Source organism: Melospiza georgiana, chromosome 20, assembly GCF_028018845.1.
Source record: "Melospiza georgiana isolate bMelGeo1 chromosome 20, bMelGeo1.pri, whole genome shotgun sequence".
Taxonomy (NCBI): Eukaryota; Metazoa; Chordata; class Aves; order Passeriformes; family Passerellidae; genus Melospiza; species Melospiza georgiana.
Genome location: NC_080449.1, coordinates 4,207,172 through 4,234,440, shown reverse-complemented (window position 1 = coordinate 4,234,440; position 27,269 = coordinate 4,207,172). Strand labels below are relative to the sequence as shown.

The window sequence follows — 27,269 nt, the reverse complement described above, 5'->3', positions numbered from 1 at the left end:
CAGATTTTCCTTTTTTTTTTTTTTTTTTTTTTTTTTTTTGTTTGTTTGTTTGTTTATTAAAACTAATATTTGTTCTCCCAAAAGCCTCATCTCTGCAAGAAAACCAACAAATAAATAAACAAACAAATAAAAACCTGCAGAGGAAGGACCCAGGATTTAAGCTTGTCCTGCCTATTTTTCCTATTTCTCCAAGCTCCCAGTTCCTCACTGTGGGATTTGCAGTGGAACCTCACAGATCCCTATCAGGAGGTCTGGGCTGGGCACAGTGTGATGGGTAAGGGAGGGAATGGTGCCAGCTTTTGGGCAGGAGATTGGGCCTCTGGCATCTCCCTGGTAGTAGGAAATGAATTTTGAAGAATCAAATGGCCGATATGATGGATTAGATGTCTTTGCCCCACTACATTTAATCGATGGCAGTGGGTATTTATGGCATTATATACTACAAATCTATAATGATTAGTACCTCATTAACTTTTTCTTTTCATTGTCTTCCTGCAGGGTTGTAATAAGGGAGCCCAGAGCTCTGCATCCCTCTCCAACCTGGCAGGGATGGGTTTGCAGCCTGGAGGAGATGAGAGCGAAGCTTTGGATGAAGAGTGTGACCCTGCAGCCCCATTATCCTCTGAGTGAGTGGAGGAATCTCGGTGTAAATCATCCCCACCAGGAGAGATGCTCATTGTTCCAGCCCTCCAGGATCTCAGTCCTGTGTTCCTGTGGCAATGGTTGAATTGGGAGCAGAATTCCCAGCAGTGGGAGTGGGGATTGAGGATGAGTTTCCCGGTGCTCTGGCAGCATTCCAGGGCTGTCACAGCAGGACTGAGATGCTCCCTGGGGAATTTTGGTGCTGCACTTTCCCTGGGGCACAGATAGATGCACAGGGAAAGGAACAGTCTCAGTGAGGAGCTGTAAGGAGCACCCCCTTTCTGCCCTGGTGTTTGTCCCCCCAAATCTGTGCAATCAGACCTTGCAGCTGAGTTCTCCTGCTGGCAGGGCTGAGTTGTGCTCCTGATGCAAACTGCAGGGATAGTTTGTACCACTGCAGTCACTTCCACCACTGCAGAAATGCTTGGGAAGCTGGCCCATAAATCCTGCCAGACTGACAGGCTTCCACAACCAGACTGATAAACGTATTTAAATGTTTTCAAATGAGATAAATACCTTCCAATTAGATTAGCTCTGTGTGAGTTTGGCAACTCCCAGTGTGAGTGAAGCCCCTGGTTTTCCCACCTGCTGAGAGGCTGAACTTGTGCAAATGAGCTCTGCAGTGCTCAGGTCTGATGTGAAATTGTTGGATATATTAACAGAGCTCTTCAGAAAGGGACTGTACTTCTCCCAAATTCATTTGGCACTCACCAGCCAGCCCCTGACATAAGAAGGATGTGGAGCTGCTGAAGTGAGTCCAGAGAGGACTGTGAAGGTGCTCTGGAGATGGAGAGAGCTGGAGTTGCTCAGCCTGGACAAGAGAAGGCTTCAGGGAGAGCTCAGAGCCCCTTGCAGGGCCTGAAGGGGCTCCAGGAGAGCTGGAGAGGGACTGGGGACAAGGCCTGGAGGGACAGGACACAGGGAATGGCTCCCACTGCCAGAGGGCAGGGCTGGATGGGATATTGGGAATTGGGAATTGTTCCCTGTGAGGGTGGGCAGGCCCTGGCACAGGGTGCCCAGAGCAGCTGTGGCTGCCCCTGGATCCCTGGCAGTGCCCAAGGCCAGGCTGGGCAGGGCTGGGAGCAGCCTGGGACAGTGGGAGGTGTCCCAAGATGATCTTTAAGGTCAACCCAAACCATTCCATGGTTCTATCAGTGAAGCATCCCTGCCTGAGTGTGAGTGCTGCACTCCAAGAGCAGCCAAGGCCTCCAGCAGGGTGAAGTCTCTGCCTGAAGGGTGGAGACTGGGCTGGGCAGTGATGGACCCAGCAGGAGGAGAATTCAGGGTTGGAGACATCACTTTGCACCTTGTGACCCCCTGAGCACAAAATCAACCCCAAATCATGCAGGAAGGCCCCACTGAGGACAAAGAGTCTGTGCTCCCCCTCCATGCTGCAACTTCCCAGGCTGTCCTCTGCCATCAGCTCATCTGTGGGAATGTTGGACTTGTCTGACAATTCCTACAGAGTGAATAAACCCAGTCCTGTGCAGTAAATTATTCACAGCTCCAGGGCTGCCTCCTTATGCAGATGCTCCCCATGGCAGGGCTCCCTGTGGTGAAGTTAGAGATGAGAATTTGACTCCATATTTCTCAGAAGGCTGATATATTATATTATATTATATTATATTATATTATATTATATTATATTATATTATATTATATTATATTATATTATATTATATTATATTATATTATATTATATTATATTATATTATATTATATTATATTATATTATATTATATTATATTATATTGTATTATATTGTATTGTATTGTTTTATATTGTATTGTATTATATTATATTGTATTATATTCTATTGCTATACTAAAACTATACTAAAGAGAAAGGAGACATCAGAAGGCTAGAAAAGAATGAATAATAAAAACCCATGACTGACCAGAGTCCTGACACAGCTGGCTGGGATTGGTCATTAAATTAAAACAATTCACATGCTGGGTAAACAATTCTCCAAATCACACTCCAAAGCAGCAAAACAGGGAGAAGCTGAAGCTTCCCAGGAGAAGAAATCCTGGCAAAGGGATTTTTCATAAAATATCACAGTGACAGCTCCCCAATCCTAAAATGGCCTCAGAATGGTGGAATCAGAATGGGTTGGCTTGGAAGGGACCTTAAATCTCATCCAGCTTTAAGGGCAGGGACACCTGCCACCAACCAGGGTCCCAAAACTGCCCTGTCCCACCCAAGGACAGGCAGCCCTCAGGAACAGCCTTAAACCCCAAACTGAACAGCCCAGGTGCCCAAATCAGAGTGGCACTGCCCTGATCCTGTGCCCATGGCAGCTCTGCCTGTCCCTGACACCCAGGCCCACGTCGTGACTGAGCCATGATTTGTGCTGGGCATTAAAAGGAAAAAAAAAGCAGCTGATGACGCAAGTGGCTTTTTCTTTCAGGCATTTCAAGCAGGACTGGAGAGTGCATAAGTGCAAGAAATTGCTGGAGAGGGGAGGAGGATTGCAGCTCTTAAATCATCTGCCTCTGCCATGCAGGGTTACACTCAGTGGTGTTGGCACTGTGGAGAGATCACTGCAGGCAAATCAGGGGGGAGCTTCTGCTCCTTGCACAGGCTTTGTCATCAGAAAATGGAGCTTTGTTTGAATCTGAATTGCTTTGACTTACTTAGGGTTTTACTAAGTATTACAGCATTCCTTGAAATGAAAATATGGCTGGGGATACAGGTGAAACTATTGCTGTCTGTTTGATTTGATTCAGTTTTTAATCCACACTATCTAAATGACTGATAAACTCTAACCCTGTGCGGGCCACCACTTGGAAACATTAGGGTTTGGTGCTAAAATTCTCATCTTTGATGTTCTCTTGCACAGTGGAAACCACCAAACTCCCACTCAAATGAAGCTGTTTGGGGCTGGCTTTGCTTAGGTGCAGTCTGTATGGCACTGAGCTTTAGGAGATTTGTAGATATGCAGATACAGAAGGATTTAAGGAGTGTCAGAGTTTCCTACCCCCTCTGCCTGCTTGGACTCAGCTGGGATGTGTCAAACTGAACTTGGGCTGATGAAGCACAGCAACCTCCATTCATTGGGAGCACCCCTGTTGTGAGAGGTTTATGCTCATAATGCAGAGCTCAAAAAATCTCCCTTGAAATGATGATTTCTCACAGCTCCTACAGCTTTCCTTCAAATCCAACTTCTGCCTGTTCTATCTGGAGCTGAGATGGAGCCTGCTCCCTGCACCATGGGGACCTTGTGAGCCTGCGCTGTGCTGGATTCAGCTTTGCTGCAGGAGGAATGCACGGTGCTGGAAGCCAAGGCACCCAGGAATTCTGCTGGAAAACCCTCTGGATGCTTCTCCCTCTGCACTGGGAGCACTCAGCTGCAGCACTCAGCTGATTCCTGCACATGTCCAAGCTGTGCAAAGCAGCCTGGCCAGGGACAGAGGATTGGGAGCCAATCTGCTAAACAGGGATTTAGCCAAGAGGCAGCCCCGAGTGCCAGCCCTCTCCTAATACTCTCTTAAGCAGCACAGGCAGCTGCTGCTTCCTCCCTGGCCCTCCTCACAGTTCACCTCAGTCCTCCAACTGCAGCAAGGCATTTCCAAGCAGAATTAGGTTTTGTTGGCTTCTTGCTACAGTGCCTTTTAATTAGGAGCACAGCTGCTCTGGAAACACGGAGCTCACTTTTCAAAGAGTGCCTCTGGAAAGTGATTACAGTGGATTAAAGCGGAAAGGTTAGGCAATTTATTCAGGTGGCACTTAGCAAACGCGTTGGATTATTTGGTGCTGCAAGGATGATTTAAAAACTCCCAAGAATAACATCTTTAGGGCTCCTGCTGGCCTTGAGGGACTCTGCTGGCAAGGCAGGTGGTGGAGGTGAAAGCTGGGAGTGAGCAGTGCTTGGCTGCTCTGGAGCTCTCCATTGTGCTGAGGTCCCTTTGCTGGTGTCTGTCGGGTCCCTGCAGTTATCAAAGGCTCAGTTCAGCCAGCAGCTGTCCCAGGAATTATTGTGGACTCTCAGTGTCCATGATTCTTGCCTCCAGAGGATGTTTGTAGGTGATGCTGTCTGTACCTGGCATTGATCCTCTGCCCTGAGCACCTGCTGCCAGCTCCCCCCTGGCAGAGCTCCTTTTCCAAATCATCACAGAATCACTGAGGTTGGAAAAGATCTCCAAGATCATCAAGTCCAACCTTTGCCTAGTCCCCATTTTGTTACCAGCCAGAGCACTGAGAGCCACATTCAGAAAGGTTAGGCAATTTATTCAGGTGGCACTTAGCAAACGCGTTGGATTATTTGGTGCTGCAAGGACGATTTAAAAACTCCCAAGAATAACATCTTTAGGGCTCCTGCTGGCCTTGAGGGACTCTGCTGGCAAGGCAGGTGGTGGAGGTGAAAGCTGGGAGTGAGCAGTGCCCAGCTGCTCTGGAGCTCTCCATTGTGCTGAGGTCCCTTTGCTGGTGTCTGTCAGGTCCCTGCAGTTATCAAAGGTTCAGTTCAGCCAGCAGCTGTCCCAGGAATTATTGTGGACTCTCAGTGTCCATGATTCTTGCCTCCAGAGGATGTTTGTAGGTGATGCTGTCTGTACCTGGCATTGATCCTCTGCCCTGAGCACTTGCTGCCAGCTCCCCCCTGGCAGAGCTCCTTTTCCAAATCATCACAGAATCACTGAGGTTGGAAAAGATCTCCAAGATCACCAAGTCCAACCTTTGACTGATCCCCACCTTGTCACCAGCCCAGAGCACTGAGAGCCACATCCGGACCTTCCTTGGACACCTCCAGGGATGGGGCTTCACCACCAACGGTTTGGGTTAGGAGGTCCATAAAGATCACCCTGTCCTACCACAATGCAGGGACACCTTCCACCATTCCACATTGCTCCAAGCCCTGTCCAAGCTGATCTTAAACACTTGCAGGGATGGGACAGCCACATCTTCTCTGGACACCCTGTGCCAGGGCCTCCCCACCTTCAAAGGGAACAATTTCTTCCTAGGCAGTCCTGAGGAGCACTTTGATGTGGTGAGACTCTGCCCCTTGGAGCCCTGCACAGCTATTGCACCCAACGGGGGCATTCATTCAGCAGCAGCACCTGGGCTGAGGAAGGTTGGAGAGGTTTTGCTCAGGTGGGAACACTCCTGAGCCCAAGACCTGCATGAATCCCCTGGCTCTGCATTTGGGAATGATTCTGGTTCTGGAAAGCTGCTCTTGTGCTGCTAACTCTCAACTGCCTGGCTCTAGTGTTTACAGAAATTGAAAGGATAAAGCCCCAGAAATCCACCAGATTCACTTCAAAGCTGAGGCTCCATGAGAACACCTCAATCCTTTTCTCTCCAAAGGGAAAGCAGTGGGTGCCCCTGTCTGGAGTGTATGGAAATGATCCAACTTGCCAATGTGTGAACAATCTAAACATAAAACTTCTCTGAGGAGAAACTAAACCAGGGGTCTCATCCAAAGGGAAGGCTCAGAGCTGTCCTGTGGCAAGAGCAAGTGGATGGGGCACCCCAAGGATGAGCAGTGGCTGCTGCCAGGGCAAGAAAACAGAATTATTCCCAAATAGCTACTCTGTCACCTTGATTTTTTTAAGATTTTCTAAGCCTTCTGATGTTTACATTCTTGTAACAAACTTTCTCACACACTTTCTGTAAATAATTTATTGTTTTGTATTCTTTTATGGAGGAGGAGAAATTTGATGGACTGTTGGTTTGTCCAGTGCAATTGGAGAGGTGGCACTGTCACCCTCCAACCCATTGTCACTTTTGGAAATCTATAAATGTTGGAGTCAGAAAATAGACTTCCCTTTTTCCACCTTGAGAACAGCAATGTGTGCTGGTGCTGTTTTGAGTGCTATAGTGACAACTGCTCTGTGTGTTTCTGCTGGGTAGCACAGGATTGGAGTTGTGCTGGTATAGCCATGATATTTTCTGAAAAATCCCTTTGCTAAGGATTTTTTCTCCTGAGAAGCTGAGAGAGCTCAAGAACAAAATGTAAACAATGATTATCTGCTGCTGTGGAATGCAACAGGTGCATCTGGGATTGGTCTCATGTGGTTGTTTCTAATTAATGGCCAATCACAGTCAGCTGGCTCCGACTGTCTGGTCAGTCACAAGATTTATTACCATTCCATTTCTTTATATTCCTTGTTAGCTTTCTGATGAAATCCTTTCTTCTATTCTTTTAGTATAGTTTTAATATAACATAAATAATAAAATAATAAATCAGCCTTCTGAAACATGGAGTCAGATCCTCATCTCTTCCCTCATCCTCAGACCCCTGTGAACACGGTCACATGCTGGCACTGGGAAAGTGACTTTGTGACGTTCTGGAGTAGAGGTCAAAAGCTCAGGGAGCGAGTGGCACCACAGGGCAGCCCTGGTGGCTCTGGGCATGCCAGGCTCTGCTGCAGAGGGAGGGGATGGATGTGCTGCTCCACGCTGGAGCAGGGGCAGCTCTCACTGCATCTGCTCGTGTTCACACGTTGGGAGCCTTGGTGTAGGATTGAAAGAGGCTGGAGGAGCTCAGCCACTGCACTGGTGGGAGCAGCAGTGCTTTAAATAGAGTCTGAGCGGGACTCAGCACTCCCATCGTGTCTGGGTGCAATTCAAAGACTTGCAGTACCTTGGTTGCCCTTCTCTCACTTTGTTTGGCTGATGTAGGCGTATTTTTGTTTTTACTCGCTTCTCTGTCCTATATTGTCCCTTTTCTTTCCAGTAATGTTGACTGCTCCATCTGCTTATTTATCAGCCCCAGTTCGAACGCGAATTTCAATTAGCAATCTGCTTTGTTTAGTTTTGTTTTAAACAAGGCATTGAGAGCTCCAACAAAGCTTTAATACATAAAGCTACTTGTAATGCAGCTGTTTAAGCTCTTCCATCATATCCATGAACAAAATGAGTTCTACTGCTATCAAGATTCATCTGATGAATTAGGTTTAATCCTCCTCTACTGTAGCAGATGGAAGGCACTTCAACAAAGACAGAAAGATTTCAAATGACTGAGATGGAAAATGGTCTTTGCTCAGGTGTTCCAGAGCCATAAAAGAAACTCAAACCTCACGTAGTAAGAAATAATTCATCCAGCAAGCAGAAAAGCAGTCCCTGGATTTCTGCACTCATTCCTCCTGATCCTGATGCTTCTCTTTTGGGTCTGAGGTCACAAGTTATGGGTGTTGAGGCAGGGCTACCTGTGCAGGAGCATCCTAGATGGGAATGTGATTCTCTGCATCTCACCTATGCAGGTTTGCAGTACCGTGTGCCTGCGGCCCTGCCAGCTTCTTAAGCATCAGATCTGGACTACCAGGATCCCTCACAGTAAAGGCTTCTCTGTCCTGGTTGTGTTTGCTAAATGAGGAATTAATTGCTGGGAGTTTGAGGTGGAATCCAAACCCAACGTAACAGAGTGGTTTGGGTTGGAAGGGACCTTACAGATCATCCCATTCCATCCCGCCGCTGCCATGGGCAGGGACACCTTCCACTATTGCAGGTGCTCCCAGCCCTGTCCAGCCTGGCCTTGGGCACTGCCAGGGATCCAGGGGCAGCCACAGCTGCTCTGGGCACCCTGTGCCAGGGCCTGCCCACCCTCACTCAATTCTTAAGAACAATTTCTTTCTAAGATCTAATCTAAATTTCTCCTTTTTAAAAACGGCTCCCCCAATCATAGATTCCTTCAACACCCTGTCAGTAGCAAATGTGTCTGAATTCCGTTTAGGTGTGATTAAAACAAAGCCTGTGCACCACAACTCAGCAGTTACCGTGCCCAGCACTCTGAGGTAACAACAATCCCACACCTGGCACGCCGGGCAATGGAAAAACATCCCCGCGGCTCAGGTAACGCTTCGTGCGCCGGGCCAGCCTGTTCTCGGCTGTAAACCGATCCCTGCCCGGTGTCCTCTGCCGCGTGTCCTCCACCCCGAGCGCGCTCGCCATGCTGGGATGGAGGGAAGCTGCGGGAGCTCCGGGATGGACGCGATCCATCCCGGGAGGGCTGAGGACGGGTGCCAGGACTTTCCCAGCTCCCAGCTGCGCTGAGCCGCGGGCAGGGCAGAGCAGAGCTCGGCGCGTTGATGAGCGCGGATGAGCGGGCGCGCTAATTGCGGGTCCCGCGGGGGCGGGCGCTGGGGCGGGGCGGGGGGGTCCGGTCCCGCCGCCGGGGCCGCTCTGTATAACCGGTCTCCCGGCAACGGCGGCCGCGTCACTTCCTGGGGAGCCGCGGGCGAGCGCACGGCCAGGTGGAGCGGCGGGGCCGGCCGGTGTCGGTGCTGCCCGGGGGGCTGCGCTGCTGCCCCGCCCGGTTCTGCCTCCGCCCGCTTCGGGCGCGCTCCTGCCCGGCGCGCCGCGCTCCGGCCGCTCCATCCCCCGGTGCGCTTTTGGTGCCGCGGCGATGAGCGCGGAGCTGGACGGCGTGTCCGTGCACTCCTCCTCCTCCTCGTCGGGCTCGCTGGGCTCGGCGCCGGGGCCGGCTCCGCGGCCGCTCTCGGCGAACGTGCGGCGGCTGCACCAGGCGCTCACGGCGCTGCTGAGCGAGGCGGAGCGGGAGCGCTTCATCCTCTGCCTCAACGCCTACCACGGCCGCCGCAACGTCTGCGACCTGGTGCGCTCCCTGCGCGCCCTCCTCGACGGGCCCCGGCGGCGGCAGCTGCTGCCGCTGCTGCGCCTCGTCCTGCCGCGCTCCGACCAGCTCCTCTTCGACCAGTACACGGCCGAGGGGCCGTACCTGCCGCCGCCCGGCCGCCCCCCGCCGCCCCCCGCCCCGCCGCCGGTGCTCCCGGGCGAGCTGCGCCAGGTGACGCTGCGCCGGAGCAAAGCCCACGAGGGTCTGGGCTTCAGCATCCGCGGCGGCGCCGAGCACGGCGTGGGGATCTATGTGTCGCTGGTGGAACCCGGCTCTCTGGCCGAGCGGGAGGGGCTGCGAGTCGGCGATCAGATCCTAGGGGTCAACGGCAAGTCCCTGGACAGGGTGACCCACGCCGAGGCGGTCAAGGTAAGGCGGCTCACAGCGGCTCCGGGGGTGTTTTCTCTCCATCCCGCCTTGTCCCGAGCTCCGCTGCGCGCCCCGTCCCGCTCTGCCTCTCCGGTGCCTGTCGGTGTCCCCCCGCTCGTCCCTTCCCTCCCTAGGTTTTATCCCCGTCCCTCCGCATCCCTCCCCGGCTCCATCCCCATCGGCCGGTGTGTCCGGAGCCCCCGGTGCCGCTCCCCGGGACGCGGCGCTCGGAGCCCGCCGCCCTCGGCGGAGCGGAGCCGCTCCGGGTTTGCATCGTGCGGGACCCGCCGTGTTCGGAGCGCGGCCGGAAAGTTTGCGGTGGCGATAGCGGTGTCACCCACGGCAGGGACCGGGCACGGCAGGCTCGTCCTGCGCTTTTGTCGCGCCTCTGAAACGCGGCGGTGCCTGCTCGTGGCTCGCCTGCAGCCTGGGATGCTCGTGGAAGCTGGAAATCTGCGTGAGACGGGTTTTGAGGGACGTACTCCAGCCGCTCTAGTGGGTTTCTCCTCGCAAAGATGGGGAAACTGAGGCACGGAGAAGCAGAGCAGACCCCCCCAAAGGCTGCCCGAGGCAGGAGCAGATCCCCGATTCCCCTTTGAATGTTCCAGGGGGAGAAGGGGAACAGTTACACAACTGAACTGAGGGCTCCCGCTCTCCCAGCACAGCTCCCCGTGCCCCGGCGACCTGTTGTAGCCCGAAACAGCATGGGGGCTATCGATAAAAGCTTTCATGTGGGGGGAGAACTCCATAAACTGTGGGATTTTCGCCTGAAACGCGGGGTTCTGAGGCAAATCCAAGTCTGAGTGTCCCAAACCGTTCCCAGAGCCGAGCTCGTGGCTGGTGGGCTCCGCTCGGAATGTTCCCGAGGCACAAACCTATCGAGCTGCAGAATCGACTTTTGGAGCTGCAATTTGTAGGCAGCGTATGGAGAGCTGGGGTCTGGCGTGACAAGGCTGTTCTCCAGCTGTTTGTGCTTTAATTTTTCCATAATAAGCTAAAGTGGTTCTGTTGGGAGCCTGTTCCATGTGGAGCCTTCCTCTGACAGCACATTAATCTTGCTCAGCTTTGAACACTTCCCTGCCGACCTGTGTGTTCCCTACCCCGGCTTTAAATCAGTGCCCTGGGCAAGGGCACGACTTCCAGGCTGGAAATGACTCCCTGGTAATCCTGACAGAACATGAAAGGTTTGTAGGAATTGCTTTCCTCTTGTTCCTAATGATAGGACAACAGCAGGGTGAGCTTTCAGCTGTCAGTCTGCAATTTTGTGGCTTGGAGATTGCAACCCCCACGTATTTTGGTTATAGCATTGGGATGGAGAGGAACCAGGTGTCAGGAATGCTCTACTCCATGACTTCATCTCCAATTCATCCCACTCTGCTGGGTAATTCACATCACTTTCTGTTTGTTCTCTAATATAATGTAATTGATGCCTTTTAGACATTATTAATTTTGAGTGAAACTAAGTGCTTCCTGCACAGAAATAATTCCTGGAGGACGTGGCTTGCCAAGAGCTATATTTTGTTAATATGATCCTGATAGGAAAAAGCAGCTTAGAAATTGTCTCCTTGTGAACTGAACTTCTTTCAACAACAAATTCATCACTTTCCCTGTGTGCTGACACCTTCCTGAGCTCCTGGGTTCTTTCCACATCTGGGAAGGGTTTTGATGACCCACGTCGTGGTGGTGGAAACATTTTGCTTGGGAAGAGTGGCAGAGTGATTTACAGTACAGCTCTAATAAATCCTTGGGCGACCCTAAAATGAACCGAGTGTTAATTTGCCATCAGATGCTGCATTTGGGAGGGGGAAATGAGGAGATTGCCTTCAGTGATGCTCAAGGGCAGCATTTGAAGGTTGTAGGTACAAATTTGAAGGTTTGAGGTACTCAGCCCGATGTTTTGGGTGTCATGCAGAGTGGCAGAGCTGCAGGGACAAGAGGTGGTGATGAGTGGATTTGTTTTGTGCTCGGCTTCCCCTTGAAACCTGGGAGCTGGGGTTCAGGTGGGTGCACTGACAGCTCTGCAAGGGCTCTCCTCAGGCAGAGCCAACCTCGCTGTGTCCTGCCCTCCTCACTGGTGGCTCTTGATCTGCCCTGCAGTGGGGCAGTGTTGGATGGCCAAAATCGGCTCCCTTGCTCAGAGCTTGGTGCTCATAACCCCAGGATTGGGGATCTGACCCCTTTCTTGGCTGCCCACTTAAGAGTTGGACTCGATGATCCTTGTGATGCCTTCCAACTCAGAGTATTCTGTGACAAACCAGAGCTGGCTTGGTCCTGGCATTCGTGCACACGCTGTAACGGAGACAGAGAAAGCTGAGGAGAGAGACTTGGTAACCAAAAGCCCCTGGCTGTGTGGCTGATCTCTCAGACACTCTGCGCTCCAGAGGAGGGGCTGTGCGAGCTCCCTGGGGCACACCGTGTCCGATCGGAGCTCAGCTCGGTCCCTGCGATGCTCCAGCTCCTCTTTCCCCCTGTCCTGCAGCCAGCAGCTGTCTGACCGGGGAGCCCTGCTGTCCATCACAGGCACGGCGTGCTGGGCTGACAGGAGCTGTCAGAGCTCGTTCCTGGGGCCGGGGCAGGCTCGGGAAGGCTCCGGGCTGAGCGTGACCAACTCCCCGAGCCGCGGATGCTCGGGGTGCCCGGCTGGGGCTGTGCCAGCTGCTCGGGCAGAGCAGGGAATAAATGCAATGTCTGCAATCGTTTGTGCAGCCTCGGATGAGCCTTCCCACGGCAGCCACTGCGTTCCTTTATCAGTCGTGGTGGCTCTGTTGCCTTTCTGTGCGTTTCTGGAGCCCCAGCTGCTTTTATCCCTCCTGTCCAGGAGGAGAGAGGCTCTGCTGTGGGGTAGTGTCACTGTCTGTTGGGAGGGATGAAAGTTTGACAAGAAAGTCTCACAGATACGGATGCTTAGCAGAAAGATTTTTAAATGTAGAGTCTGATGAAGGAATAGAGATGGAAGCAAGTTTTGATATAGAAGAAAAGAATTGCTGAGCCAGTCTCACTGGATAACCAAGGAGGCAAAGGGTGTGTTAGTTAGAAGGGGTTTTTATGGCTTAGAGCAAAGGATAAACCCACCCCAAACAAGATGTTTTTACCAAGCAGAAAGAGAGCACAGGCAAACAAGCCTGCCAATGTGGCAAGTAGAAAAAAGGTCTCAGAACTTTCCACTGCAAGAAAACTGAAAAACAACTTCTAGCCTAAACTGTAATGTACTGACTTTTAGTGATTGGAGAATGGTAACATGAATATGGTAATTACAGTAGTTATGATGGGCTACAGATAATAGTTAAGGTATAGATTGGTTCTGCTGTATGAAGATGCTCAGCAAAGAAAAGTCTATAATGCATTGTAACCAAACCCAAAGGGTCTCCAGGCCTGCCTGCAGCTGGAGCTGACAGCTGTGGGCACAGCTCTGTCACCCACTACCCGGGGCTGCTGTAACCTCCTGGATGGAATAAACTGCATTTTGTATACAATAAACTGCATTTTGGAGAGCCCCTGGAGTCCCACATCTCTCGTTTGGGCTCTTAGAGCTGTCGAGGTGGTCACAACACAAAGCAGAGACCACAAGCAGCCTCAGATGGCAACTCTTTATTATCGAGCATGGCTAACCTTTTATACAGTTTCTAATTGTTTATACTTCTACCTTGACTATAAAAGGTAGAATAATAAATCAACATAACCCCATTGGTGAAAAGTTACAGTGACTTCAGCTAACTTTCTAAAAATACTTTGTCCTGTGGCAGTGTTTGCAGGGTACCCAGGAAGAGGGAAGAGATGAGGATCTGACTCCGTGTTTCAGAAGGCTGATTTATTATTTTATGATATATATTACATTAAAACTATACTAAAATAATAGAAGAAAGGATTTCATCAGAAGGCCAGCTAAGAATAGAAAAAGAATGATAACAAAGGTTTGTGACTGACTGAGACAGCTGACTGTGATTGGCCATTAATTAGAAACATCCACATGAGACCAATCCCAGATGCAACTGTTGCATTCCACAGCAGCAGATAATCAATGTTTACATTTTGTTCCTGAGGCCTTTCAGCTTCTCAGGAGAAAAAATCCTAAGGAAAGGATTTTCCATAAAAGATGTCTGTGACATTGCCCAGCTGCAAAGTTCTCTTCTTATCTTTCTTCAATTCCTCACTTCTCTTGGACTCCTTGGTTACAGCCTTGGAGTGAGCTCCTTATCAGCTTCTTCTTGCTTCTCAGCATCTTCTCCCTCCTTTAGCCAACAGGCCTGCTGTTAGCCCCTTCCACAGGGTAGCAGCAATTTCTGTTCACTCCTGGAATTTTCAGGCATCGCTCAGTGATGCACCCGAAGTGAATCAAGATGAGAGCTGCCACAACACCTGGCTAAGGGACCCGTGTGATGTCCCAGCCCAGAACTCACTGACTGCTGTTTGCAGATGTTTCCAGCGTCAATGAGATAAAAAGTGGCATTCTGCCTTCAAGCACAAGATTACCTCAGCACTCAAATCAATTCCCTTAATGACCAGCTCCTTAACCTTTACGTGAGCACGGGAGTTTTATGCCTTGTCTGCTCAGAGCTCGGCTGTGCCATCCAAATCCAAATTAAATGACTCCATTACAATTACAGCTCCATCATTGCAGCATTCATGAGTGCACTTTAGCAAAAGATCACCAGCATTTGAATTATGGGGTAAGTGGAGAAGTTATTGTTGTCTGCCATATTTTTAGAGCTGGCTTGGTTTTTATCAGCCTTGCTCTTTAGGATATTATGTCTACACACTATATATATATTTATTTTACTATTTATGGTGTATATGCTGCTGGATTTGAGCATATACTGCTATATTTTAGCAGTACTGCTGAAAGTTTGTATTGATAAGCTGTCATATTTTATCCAGAGAACTTGATAAAATCAAGGTGTTTGTGGCTTTAGACCATCAAAATTTCACCCAGGGAGGTGTTTCCCCAGTGCTCTGGGGTTGGCATTAAATTCTTACTCCTTTCTCTCCCACCCTTTACCTTTCTTGCTTTGCTGTAGGTTTTTTATGTCCTTTGAATAAAAAGACATTTAGGGAGGGAAGGGACAAGAGGAAGTGGAAAAATTCCTGATTTAGGATTTGGCTTAAAGAGCTGCACTGGTCCCACCACTGGCCCAGCTATTCCTGGCAGATGTGGATCAGCTTGAGTGAAATCCCCAAAACTTCACTAATTTGGATGTGCTGAGCTGGGGGAGTTTGCTTCTTTGGTGTTGGTGTAAATCTGTGATGGCTTTGCCAAAGTCACTGGGCTGGAATTGAGTTTATTCTGGAGGAACTGGAGTAGTTCAGGTGCCCTGGCTTGGGTTTTTTATCTGTGAGAGAGGCTGGAGGGGCTGGGGAAGGCTTGGGATGAGGCTGACAAGGCACAGGGCTCTGGGATGTGGCACTGCCAGCCTGTCCTGGTCCCTGTGAGGGAAGGGGATTGCATCAGGGGGTACCACCCCACACCCCAGCCTGGGATGGAGGGAATCTCATCCCCAGCCTCCACCATCTCTGCTCCAGCAGAGCTCTTCACTCTCTCCATCCCTTCCATCTCCTGCTCTGATGGAAGTGCCAAGTGGGCATTTAAAAATAATTAAGAGATTAAAATTCCTTCTATGTCCCGTTACTGGCAAACAAGGTGATCTCTTCAGAAATTTCAGTATTTCATAAGAAAGGACTCCAGGTGTGGGATTGCCGAAAGACCTCTGAGAAATGACAGCAGAGATGTGCAGCCCCGAGCCTCAAACATATTTAGAGCCATTTTTCTTTCCAGCCAGCTTCCCATGAAGCAAATTTCACGCCACTGTTTCTTGTGATGCCAAATTAATTGATCACCACGATCTGACACTGCTGATTTAATCACCCCAGCACTGGGGGCTCAGAGCACTGAGTGCAGCTTGGTTTGGTTGGGTTTGACCCTTCCAAGTGCTTGGAGCTGTGGCTGATCAGCCAGAGCAGAGCTGGGATGGCTGAGGGATGCAGGCAATGCACTGAACCCTGATTCTGTGAAGGTTTCAGCCCAGTTCCTCTGATCCCTGATTCTGTGAAGATTTCAGCCTTTGGTCCCTGATTCTGTGAGGATTTCAGCCCTGTTCCTTTGATCCATGATTGTGTGAAGATTTCAGCCCTGTTCCTTTGATTCTGTGAGGATTTCAGCCCTGTTCCTCTGATCCCTGATTCTGTGAAGATTTCAGCCTTTGGTCCCTGATTCTGTGAGGATTTCAGCCCTGTTCCTTTGATTCTCTGAAGATTTCAGCCCTGTTCCTTTGATCCCTGATTCTGTGAGGATTTCAGCCCTGTTCCTTTGATTCTCTGAAGATTTCAGCCCTGTTCCTTTGATCCCTGATTCTGTGAGGATTTCAGCCCTGTTCCTTTAACTGCTGCGTGCTTATCGAAGCTGTGTGTTTTTAGAAGGCACTAAAGAAAGAGGTTTGAAACTTCTCCCTTTCCCCAGGGATCTGAGGGAGCTGGTGTATGGAAAAGGAGGATGTGACTAGCATCCACCTCAATAATTAGAGTGGTAATCCCTTCCTGCATTTGCTTAGAAACAAAACCCCCAAAACTGCACCAAAAAAGCACTCACAGCTTGAAAGGCAGGTGCTGTGTGATGCCAGGAGCTGCTGCTCTGCCCTTCTGTCCTGCAAACACTTTCCAGTCAGCTCCTGTGCTCAGCTGGACTCAAGGGAGTGGGTGGGAAGTGTAAAGACTGGGAAAAAGGAGGAGGGAAAATGGTCACTCTGGAGCTTGGAGGCATCTGCATTTAAAATGACTTTTAAAGCTCCTTGAGGAGGAGGGCTGATGGCAGTGGAAGGGCTGCTCTGGTTCCAGGGCAGATCTGGAGCTGTGGTTTGAGCCCTGGAGCTCACCTGGAGCTCCAGATGAGTTCCTGGTGTGACTTGGGCTGGGGTGAAGCTGCACACCCAGCCAGGGCTGTGGGAACGTGGGTTTGGCTGCTCCACCTGGCTTTGGAGTTGGTTGTATTTGCTGCTCTGCCACTGGTTTCCCTCGGTGGACAAGTTCCTTAGTCATCTGTTTCCCTTCATTTCACCAGCAAATCACAATCAGCCCTAATGAAATCAAATGATTTTATAGTGATGCAAAAGATTGGAATGAGGGCCTTAATCTCTCCTCTCCTCATAATGCAGGGATGATAGGACTTGGCACCAGCACTGGCTTGTTCATCAGGGTTAGCATTGTCAGGGCATCCTGGAGTTCTTGCAGCATCTCTGTTATTTAGTGGGCTCCTTGTAAATAAACAGTTTTGGCTCAGCAGAGAAGTTGATAAGATAACCTGGAGGATAAAAGCTTATTTCCTTCTAGTGGCCGTTGGAAGAAAACAAAAGCGTCAGAACTGGTGAATTAAAATATCCTTTACCCAGCTCCCCTGTCCTCAGGGATGAGGATGGATTTTCTTGACACTTTCCTCAATGCCACGGAGAATTATTCAGCTCTAAATGCCCTCACTTAGAGTGACAAAGCACCTGCTGTGTGATTTACCTTGGGTTCTTTGGACTGGATGCTCTGAGTTCTCCCTGCCAGGAGCACCAGGTGCTGGGTGAGGACAGGTATAGCAGAGCCCTGGGGGAGCTCTGGTCATGCAGGTGCCCCAGAAAATGCCCCGGAGCCCCTGGGGCTGGGAGAGGCTGGAGGGGGCTCTGCTCTGTGCAGGCTCTGCCTGGATGCCCTCGGTGCTTCACGCACTGTTGGGGAAGATGAAACAGGAAAGCCTTATAAATCTGAGTGCCTGGTAAAAGATTTTGAGAATATAGAAACTATAAGTCAGATTGAAATGAAAGCAAGCTTTGAGATCCCTCAGTTACTGAACAACTGGAAAACAATGGTGTGGCCAGCTGAAGGTGATCCCCTTTTGATGGAACAACACCCTCTGCTTGCAGACAGGCTCAAGGGTCAGAGCAGACCCTACAGCTTGGCAGAAGGGGCCCAAAGAGGAGTTTTTAGGGTTTAAAATGTAACACAGGATGGTAACGTAATGATTCTTATAGGCTGTATGTAAATGCTATAGGATTTGTATCTTGTACTGGATTGGTTAGTGAGAATCAGAATATTCAACACAGAAGATGATTTATTGTATTGTAACGGGAACCTCGCTCTCTTACCCTTTTATTCTCTTACTCTTTTTACTCTCTTACCCTTTTACTCTCTTTCCCTCTCACCCTCTCTCCCCTCTCTTCTCTCGGGCCTGCTCTGAGCTGTGTTTGGCAGCTCCCAGCAGGGCCCTGCACCCAGGCCCTTTGCAATAAACCCCAAGTTCCAGACCTGGCTCCAGAGATCTCTCGTCTCCGTCCATCCCCACCGTCCTACCCCTGATGCTCCTACAATCCAGCATCTTCCTCACTTCCCCACATTGATTCTTCCAAAGTTTTCCACCCAGCCATTAACCCTGTTTAGACAGTGTGGCTTTTTCTGATGGCATTATCATTTTTAGCCAATATGATGCTTCACATCACTCCTTCCAGCATTGCTTGGATTGGAGCAGAGAGAGAAGACCCGAGGAAGCAGGAGGCAGTGCTTCAATCTGCATCTCCATTATGCCTCTCCCTGCCCTGAAAGCACCCAAACAGCTTTGGGTTTGCTTTGTTTCCACAATTATGTGGAACTCTCTGCTGTTTTTAGAACCGTCCTGAGCTTCCCTGAGGGCTGCACTGGGCAGGGAGCAGCGTGGAGAGGTGGGAGGTTGCAGGGTGGGGATGGGGATGTGTCAGCCCTTGGAGGGCTTGGGGAGAAGGTGCTGGAGCTTAGATTTCACTTGACCTTTGCCGTGAAAGGGACATGGGCTTCCCGATGCCTTGGGGCTAAATGTGTGCAATCACCATAATTATACATCGATTTGCATTGATTTGCATAAGTGCCTCTACTTGAAAGCCCAACTGCTGTCCTTTGCCTTGGGAGAGGGGGAGAGGTTGGACTGTGCCTCCTGCAGCTCCTGTTTGTCCTCCTGCAGGGAGGCTGTGTCACCCCTGTGGCATCCCTGGTGTCACCCCTGGTGTCACCCCTGTGTCCCCTGGACCCTGGCACCGTTGCTGTCCCTCCATCTGTGCTTCCCTCAGCCTCCTCCTGTGTCCTGCTCTCCCCTCCTGTCTCTGGGTCACCTTTTCCTCGTTCCACTTCTCCCTTTTCCTCCCAGCTCAGAGCCTCCCAGGCTCTCTGTTCCTCTGCTCACATCCAGCTCCCTGTGCTTTTTCAGGCAACACAGGGCTGGGATAGACTTAAAATCATGGAATCCCAGACTGGTTTGGGTTGGAGGGAACTTAAAGCTCATCCAGATCCATAGGCAGGGACACTTTCCACTGTCCCAGGCTGCTCCAAGCCCTGTCCAGCCTGGCCTTGGGCATTCCAGGGATCCAGGGGCAGCCACAGCTGCTCTGGGCAGCTTGTTCCAAAATCCCTCTCTGCACTCTGGGGCAGGGACAGTCTCTCCTTGCTTCACCTGGCAAATTTGGCCTTACCCAGGTGTGCAGTGGGAGCTGCAATAGCCTTTTATCCATCCTGCCTGCAGCTGACCCCTGGAGCAAACATTTTGGGAGCCGAAAATCCTGTGCCTGCTGTCCTGTCTCGGCAGAGGAGTCTTTCAGCTGATGTGGCTCAATCATGTAAAATGTCCTGCTCCCCTCCCCAGCAGCCACAGGGAGCTCCTTCATTCCCCCTGACAGCATCATTGTTTTGCCCAGTCCATCTGATCCCACAAGCTTAAAAACCCCCCTGAGTCCAGCAGGAACGCCCTGGAATGGAGCAGGAAAGAGCGGCTGGACAAACTTCTGCCATCGCTGCTGCACGGAGCCGGAACGCGCTGTAAAAGCTCCCCCTGCCTCCCTCCTGTGGAACTGATGCCTTGGGAGAGCTGAGCCAGAACAGAGGCTGGACAGAGCTAAAGAATAAAGCAGGGATTTATTGAAATATTTCAATGGATGCACCTTGGGCAGCACCAGAGCCCAGCCAGGGCTGCACCCAAGATGAACCAAAATGGCCCCAAAATGCACGGCCGGGCACGGGGTCTGTCCCTGTGATCAGTTCTGCTCCATTTGCACCTTGCAGTTCATTGTCCCATTCCAGCTTTAGCCCAGGCAGTCCCACCCTGCTTGTTTTTCTCTCTCCAGCCCACGGTGTTTGTGCTCTGGGGCTGAGATTTGGGTCATTTGTCCTTGGTGCCCAGCTGGAGCAGGAATTGTTTTGTCTCCCTGCTCTGTGCACAGAGCTCACCATCCCCTGATATGAACCCAGACCCACACACTAAAGCAGCACAGAATGTGAAAAATAGAAAAGCTGAAACCTGAGGCATCAGTATCTCAGCATTTCTTTCCTTTTGCAGCTTTATTTCTAAACCTGTGCCTTACTTTTTGGGGTGTCATGCTGTCAAATTCCTGGTAATAACTTCCACACTGACCTTTGGAGCTCACCAGCAGAGCAATGCCCATTATTCCATAGCTGTGGTATTTTAGGGGTCCCCCATGGCAGGAAGGAAATGATTAATCTCACTCCATGTTCTTAGAAGGTTAATTTATTATGTTATTATATTATATTAAAGAATGCTATACTAAAACTATACTGAAGAATAGAGAAAGGATACAGACAGAAGGCTTAACAAGATACTAATGAAAAACTCATGACTCTCCAGAGCTCTGACACAGCCTGACTGTGAATGGTCATTAAGTCAAAACAATTCACATGTTGGATAAACAATCTCCAAACCACATTCCAAAGCAGCAAAACACAGGAGAAGCAAATCAGATAATATTGTTTTCATTTTTCTCTGAGGCTTCTCAGCTTCCCAGGGGAAGAAATCCTGGCAAAGGGATTTTTCCAGAAAATATAACAGTGCCACATAGCCATTTTTTCATGCCCATTATCCCATGCCAAACCATCTCCAGGAGGCTGTTCCTGCTGGAGGAAAAGCAGCTGGAGGCTGTGCTGAGGAGGAGGATGGCTCATGGTTAATGCTCCCAGTATCCAACTGGGGTCTTCCCACTCTGGGCTGCTCCTTTACTGGGGAAGGTGAAGGGAGGGGGCTGTCCCTGCCCCAGGCTGCCAGGAGCATCCTGGTGATTCATTGCTGTTCCTTTCTGGCAGCTGTGCTCCTTCTGGGGGGATTTTTGGAGGTGTTTTTACCTCTCAGGGCTGTTGGGAAGTGGGGAATGGTGAAGATGGGAGTGGAAAGCCCTCGTTGATGTGAGACCTGCAGGGTCTGGAGCCATCTCTATAAAACCTCTTGATATAAAACCTATGAAACCACCTGAAGGGTGGCAGCTGCCCCTCTGGATCCCAGGAAAGAACATGATGTACTGGGAGCTGTTTGGGTTTTATGGGGTTTTTTGAAGGTAATTGTGGCACATGAGATGTCTGTTTCCTATTTTGATCATTTTAAACGATCTCCTTCCCTGTCAGAGGGCTTGATAATTAAATGGAGCGTTGTTAGGGGATCAGTGGCCTCATGGAATCAATCTGCCCCTCTCTCTGGCACTTGCTGCTTCTGCTGACATTTCTGGGCAGTCGGTGACTGTTTCCCTGCTGAAGGTTTTGGCACTAATTCCCAGATACACATCAGTGATTTCTGTAAGCTGGCAGGTGAGCTTGCACACTGTGCTGCCAGCCCTAAACCTCCCACCCCGTGGTCCTCAAACACAGCAGAGACTGGGCAAAGCCAAATCTTATCTGAGGCTGCAAATCCCTGCAGTGGCTTGAGAAAGGAGATGGAGATGCAGCCTGCACTGCCTGATTCTGCACAGAGCATTGAGGAGGTGGAATTTCTTCAATCTTAATGTTATTTCTTATTTCTTATCACCTTCTGGGTGAGGTTCAGTGTGCCCCTCATGTCCCAAAAACCTCACAGGGTGAGTTCTCCTGTGGCTTTGGGGGTGTCTCTGCACTCAGTGCACACGGGACAATTTGTGTGTCTGGGAGGAAAAAGTTTTCCCTTGTAGAATTCCCACCCAGAGCCTGTCCCTTGTGATGTTCCCCTGGGCTGGGCACTGCTGGGGCCACCTCAAATCCTCTGTCCTGTTCTGGGCCCTTCAGAGGAAGAACTGGAGCAATTCCAGGGAAGAGAATGGAGCTGGGGAAGGGTCTGGAGCGCCAGGAGAGGCTGAGGGAGGTGGGAAGGGTCTGGAGCGCCAGGAGAGGCTGAGGGAGGTGGGAAGGGGCTCAGCCTGGAGCAAAGGAGGCTCAGGGGGCCCTTGTGGCTCTGCACAGCTCCTGACAGGAGGGGACAGCTGGGGAACAGGGACAGGAGGAGGGGAACGGCCTCAGGAGAGGCTCAGGTTGGACATCAGCAGGAATTTCCCCATGGAAAGGGTGATTAAACATCAAATGGGGCTGCCCAGGGAGGTTTGGAGTGCCCATCCCTGGAGGTGTTCAGGGAAGGACTGGACATGGCACAGGGATCCCCTTCCCTCCCTTCCCCAGAGAATCCATCGTGGCAGGGAGGAGAAGGAGCAGAGGAAACCTCGGGGTTTGCACCACACAGGAGGGACTGGGGCACAAGAGCAGGGATTGGGCACAGGAGAGGTGTGGGATCTCAGCGCCTCAGGACTGAGGTGCAGAGTCACCGGGACCACCCTTGGGGGGCTCGGGAGTCCTGGAATGTTGCCAGAAGTGTCTGGTGGCTGGACTTTGATCCTGCACGGGAGATGACACCTGTATGAGGATGGGGGGATTTCACTGGGGTGAATGGTGAAGGGATAGGTTAATTAGAGTGTAAAACACAGAGTTTAGGATTTCTGTACAGGGGGGTCTAAAGAAGTAAGATGGAGGAATTGGGGCGTGTCCTGTTCTTCTTCTTCTTCTTCTTCTTGGCCTCCATCTTCTGTGGTGATGTTGGCACTTTGGGATTGGTTATTACTAAAAGTGCACTGGTTAATAAGGGCAAAAGGTATTGGGGAAAATTGATAAATATTGTATACGTAATTTTAAGTATAAAGATATGTGACCGCCCCGGGGGCTCTCAGTGTGCTCACGGCTGGCTGCTGTGCAGACTCTGTCGGGCCAAGAGAAAATCTTTTAGATAAACAATTAATAAACACCGAGACCGAGAAAAGATCTGAAGCCTCTCCTCGTCCTTTGGAGCGCGGGCTGCCCAAGGCCACCCGGGGCCTTTCCAGGTCACCTAAACAGCCGAGAAACCAACAGAGAGGGGACTGAGCACAGGAGGAGGGCACAGGAAAAGGGACAGGGCATAGGAGAAAGCACAAAGCACAGGAGGAGCATCAGGCACAGGAGAAGGGATCAGGCCCAGGCTGGCTCCACCCTGGAGTGTCACAGCTGCCCCAGGGACAGGGCAGGGGTGGCTGCTGAAGCCTGGCAGAGCCATTTAGCCTGAGCCAAATGTCACCCCCTGGCAGGGCAGGCACAGCAGCAGAGCTGCTCTCTGGCGGCACAGGGAAATTAGCAGGGATGAGAGGCCAGAGATTTACACGGGGATTGTTATGTCCCCCTGCAGCTGCCTTCACAGGGCGACCAGGAGCAGGGATCTGGGCTCAGGGAGATGTTTTATGCATGAAGGTGACAGCAGTGAGCCCGAGGGGAGGGGAGCAGCTGCACAGAGCCAGGGCTCCATCCAAGGGGGGCACAGAGTGAACAGAGCTGGGAGAGCCAGCAGGACACTGCTGGTGACAGTGTCTGCCAGAGAGGCAGTGCTGCAGCAGGCTGGGGACACTCTGCAGAGTCCTTGGTACACTTACTGAAGTCCTCCCCTCAGTAAGTGTATAAAGGGATCCCTTGCCCTGGTAGCTCTGTGTAGGTGAGAAGGGTCCCTGCCACCCCCAGCTCACTGATTTCTGTGGAGTTCAGCCCCTCCTGAGCCTGGCTTTGGCTCAGGAAGCTGCTCTGTGCCCTGAAGCCTGGCACAGCCATGGTGCCCATGGGAGAGGGGAACCCTGGAACGGGCAGAGGGCTCAGAACCTGCCCCACCATCCCAGAGAGACCTGGGCAGGAGGGAGCATGGGGAGCAGCGCAGCTGAGTGCCCAGGGAGGGAGCAGATCCCTACCTGAGGGCCTGGGGAGCTGCAGGAGCAGGGGCTGGAGCTGGGGAGCAGTGTTGCAGACATCTTTTCATTAAAAATCCTTTCTTAGGATTTTTCTTCCTGAGAAGCTGGGAGGCCTCAGGAACAAAATGTAAACAATGATTATCTGCTGCTGTGGAATGCAACAGGTGCATCTGGGATTGGTCTCATGTGGCTGTTTCTAATTAATGGCCAATCACAGTCCAGTTAGCTTGAACACTCTGTTCGAGATACAAACCTTTATTATTCATTCCATTCTATTCTTAGCTAGCCTTCTGAGATGAAACTTTTCCTTCTATTCTTTTTAGTATAGTTTTAATGTCATATATATCATAAAATAATAAATCAAGCCTTCTGTAACATGGAGTCAACATTCTCATCTCTTCCCTCACCTGAAAACCCCTGTGACCACCATCACAGAGCAGCCAGGGGGGCGAATGCTCTGTGGGTGTCCCCACTGGTTTGGCAGTCCTTGTGGCACATGGTGACCTTGGGGCATGTGACAGGTCTGCAGCCAGCTTTGCTGTGTGGGATGGAGATGCTGAGCTGGGCTCTGAGCTGGAGTCTCTGTGCTCTGGCAGGGAGGAGCAGCAGTGCTGCCAGCTCAGGCCTGGGATGCAGCCAGCCCTAATCCTGACCATTTACCCTTTCCTGAGGAGCTGCTGCTTTTAGTCCTTCCCAGGCACAAGCTTTGCTCAGCAGGGACAGCAGAGCTTGCAGGGCAGCTCATCAAAATGATGTTTCTGAGAGCAGATCTGCAGTGCTGGTGTCCCTGAGGCCTCTGGAGGGATCAGCTGTCCCCAGGGAGAACTCCTCTGAGCTAATTGAAGTTTCTGTGTCAGCTCCTCACAGTGGAAGCTGGAGGGGCAGAGCAGCTAATCACCTCCTGTGGCCCCCAAGGCCATCTCTGTGCATGCTGGTTTAAGTGTGAGGATGTGTTGAGTAATTATTCCTTCATTAATTGACTGCTTGTGCTGGGGCAGGCAGCTGGTAACTCAGTGGCTGAATTTCTGGGAGTGCTGTGCATGTTCCCTGCAGGCACCAGGAGCTTCTCCAGGCTGGGGCTGAGCTGAGCCTTTGCCCACACTGGTTTTGTCTGCTGCCAGCACAGTCACCGAGAAGGCTCCAGGGAGACCTTGGAGCATTTTCCAGTGCCTAAAGGGGCTCCTGCATTAGGGGAAGGTGAAGTGAGGGGGCTGGAGAGGACTTGGGACAAGGGTGAGTGCTGCTCTGCTCCAGCACTGCCCCCTGTCCTGCTCTGACTCCTCTCCAGAGCTGCTCAGTCCCAGGTTCAGCCCATCCTGGCCATGGCTCTGCCTGCCTCACCTCCCCACTCTGCTCTTTTCTGGCTGATGAGAAAGCTTTTCTCCGTGTTTTCTCAGCAGCAGCTTTGCCTTCACTGTGTTACAGTGAGGAAAGAACAAAAAAAAATCCCAGCTTTTTATGCAGGAGAAACATCCTGATGAAGGGATTTTTTAGAAGATATCATGGTGACACATTAACCCCTTATCATTGGCTTGACACAGCTGGACTGGGATTGGCCATTCATTAAAAACAATTCACATGGAACCAAAGAACTTCTATTTATTAGAAGATATTTTTTAGAAGATACCATGGTGACACATGTCCCAGACACTAATGACTGGGATTGGTCATTAATTAAAAACAATTCACATGGAATCAATCAAAGATGCCCCTGTTGGGAAGCAACCTCCAGACCACAATCCAAGCAATCAAATAATTATTGTTTACATTTTTTTTCTGAGGCTTCTCAGGAGAAAGATCCTGGTGAAGGGATTTTTCAGAAAATATCATGATGACACATTAACTCCTTGTCCTTGGCTTGACACAGCTAGACTGGGATTGGTCATTCATTAAAAACAATTCACTTGAACCAGTCAAACATTCACCTGTTGGTAAGCAAACTCCAGACCACAATCCAAGCAATCAAATAATAATAAAATAATAACCTCCAGACCACAATCCAAGCAATCAAATAATATAAAATAATAACCTCCAGACCACAATCCAAGCAATCAAATAGTTATTGTTTACATTTCTTTTCTGAGGCTTCTCAGGAGAGAAGTCCTGGGGAAGGGATTTGTCAAAAATATCATGGTGACACTTTAGCTCCTTGTCCTTGGCTTGACACATCTGGACTGGGATTGGCCATTAATTAAAAACAATTCACATGAAACCAAGGATGCACCTGTTGGGAAGCAACCTCCAGACCACAATCCAAGCAATCAAATAATTATTGTTTACATTTCTTTTCTGAGGCTTGTCAGGAGAGAAATCCTGGGGAAGGGATTTGTCAGGAAATATGATGGTGACACACTAACCCCTTGTCCTTGGCTTGACACAGCTGGATTGGGATTGTCCATTAATTAAAAGCAATTCACATGAAACCAAGGATGCCCCTGTTGGGAAGCAACCTCCAGAGCACGTTTCAAGCAATCAGATAATTATTGTTTACATTTCTTTTCTGAGGCTTCTTAGCTTCTCAGGAGAACCATCCCGGTGAGGGGATTTTTCAGAAGGTACTGTGGTGGCACACTAACCCCTTGTCCTTGGCTTGCCTTGCAGGTGCTGAAGGGCTGCAAGAAGCTGAACCTGTCGGTGCACTCGGTGGGGCGCATCCCCGGGGGCTATGTCACCAACCACATCTACACGTGGGTGGACCCGCAGGGCCGCAGCGTGTCCCCCCCCTCGGGGCTGCCCCACCACCAGCACAGCTCCCTGCGCAGGGACAGCGAGAAGAGGAGCCACCTGCAGCTGCTGCAGGAGGGGGATGAGAAGAAGGTGAGCAAAGGGGGGGTCACACACAGCCCTGGGGGGCTCCTCCCATGCAGCCGCCAGCTCTCTTTGTCCCCCTGTATTGTAAATCAAAGGTGGCACTGATTAAGGGGTCTTGGGAGCTTTTCGGTTCTCTGTGACTCTGAGATTGTTAAAAGTCTCTTTTCCCAGCCTGAGCACTTGAAGAATGAGCTGGAACTCTTTTCTCCATCTCAAGGTTGTTTTTGTTCCTTATCTATAAAAATTTTCTCCTGTCCTGCTGAGGTCCATCCAGCAGGACAGTTCCAGGCACTCTGCCTGCCCCCAGGGCAGTGTTATGTCTTTATACTAAAAACTACATGTACAATGTTTACAATTACTTCCCAATACCCATCACCTATGTTAGACAGTGAGCTTCTACTCTAAACCAATCCAAAAGTGCCACCATCACAGCAGAAGATGGAGGCCAAGAAGAAGAAGGAGAAAGGCTGGACACACCATGTTCCCTCCATCTTGCCCCCTGAACCCCCATACCAAAATCCCCAAAATCTACTTTTCCATTCTGTGATAACTTCACTAATATTCTACTTAAACTGTTGTGGCTTGCTGATCTTCCTATAAGGTTGGTAATTTGCTCCACGGGTCATAATCAAACCCACAGGTGTTTTGGGCTCTGTGCCAGGGTCTCTGAGCCCCCTGGCAGGGGTGTTGGCCATCCTGGACAGCCAGAGGGATGTTCTGGGTTCCCACAAAGGGGAGAGAGAATGATGCATCTGACTCCATGGATATCAGAAGGCTAATTAATCACTTTATTATACTGTACTATGTACATTGTATCTAAACTGAATCTGCCCTGCACTCACCCTTGCTCACAGCTGCTCACCCTGCTCTCATCATCT

The 27,269-nt window shown here is 50.6% G+C and overlaps 1 protein-coding gene across 2 annotated transcripts in view; it reads left to right on the top strand.

Moving 5' to 3' along the window:
* The first annotated feature begins 8,959 nt into the window (after positions 1-8,959).
* WHRN (whirlin) overlaps positions 8,960-27,269 on the top strand; it is a 56,233-nt gene continuing 37,923 nt past the window's right edge. Inside the window, exons 1-2 of one of the 2 annotated variants that reach the window (XM_058038308.1) lie at positions 8,960-9,586; positions 26,182-26,397. In XM_058038308.1, the coding sequence (XP_057894291.1) occupies positions 8,987-9,586; positions 26,182-26,397 (816 nt within the window). In that variant the 5' untranslated portion in view covers positions 8,960-8,986. The remainder of the gene's footprint in view (positions 9,587-26,181; positions 26,398-27,269) is intronic. The other variant, XM_058038309.1, reaches the window with a different exon arrangement.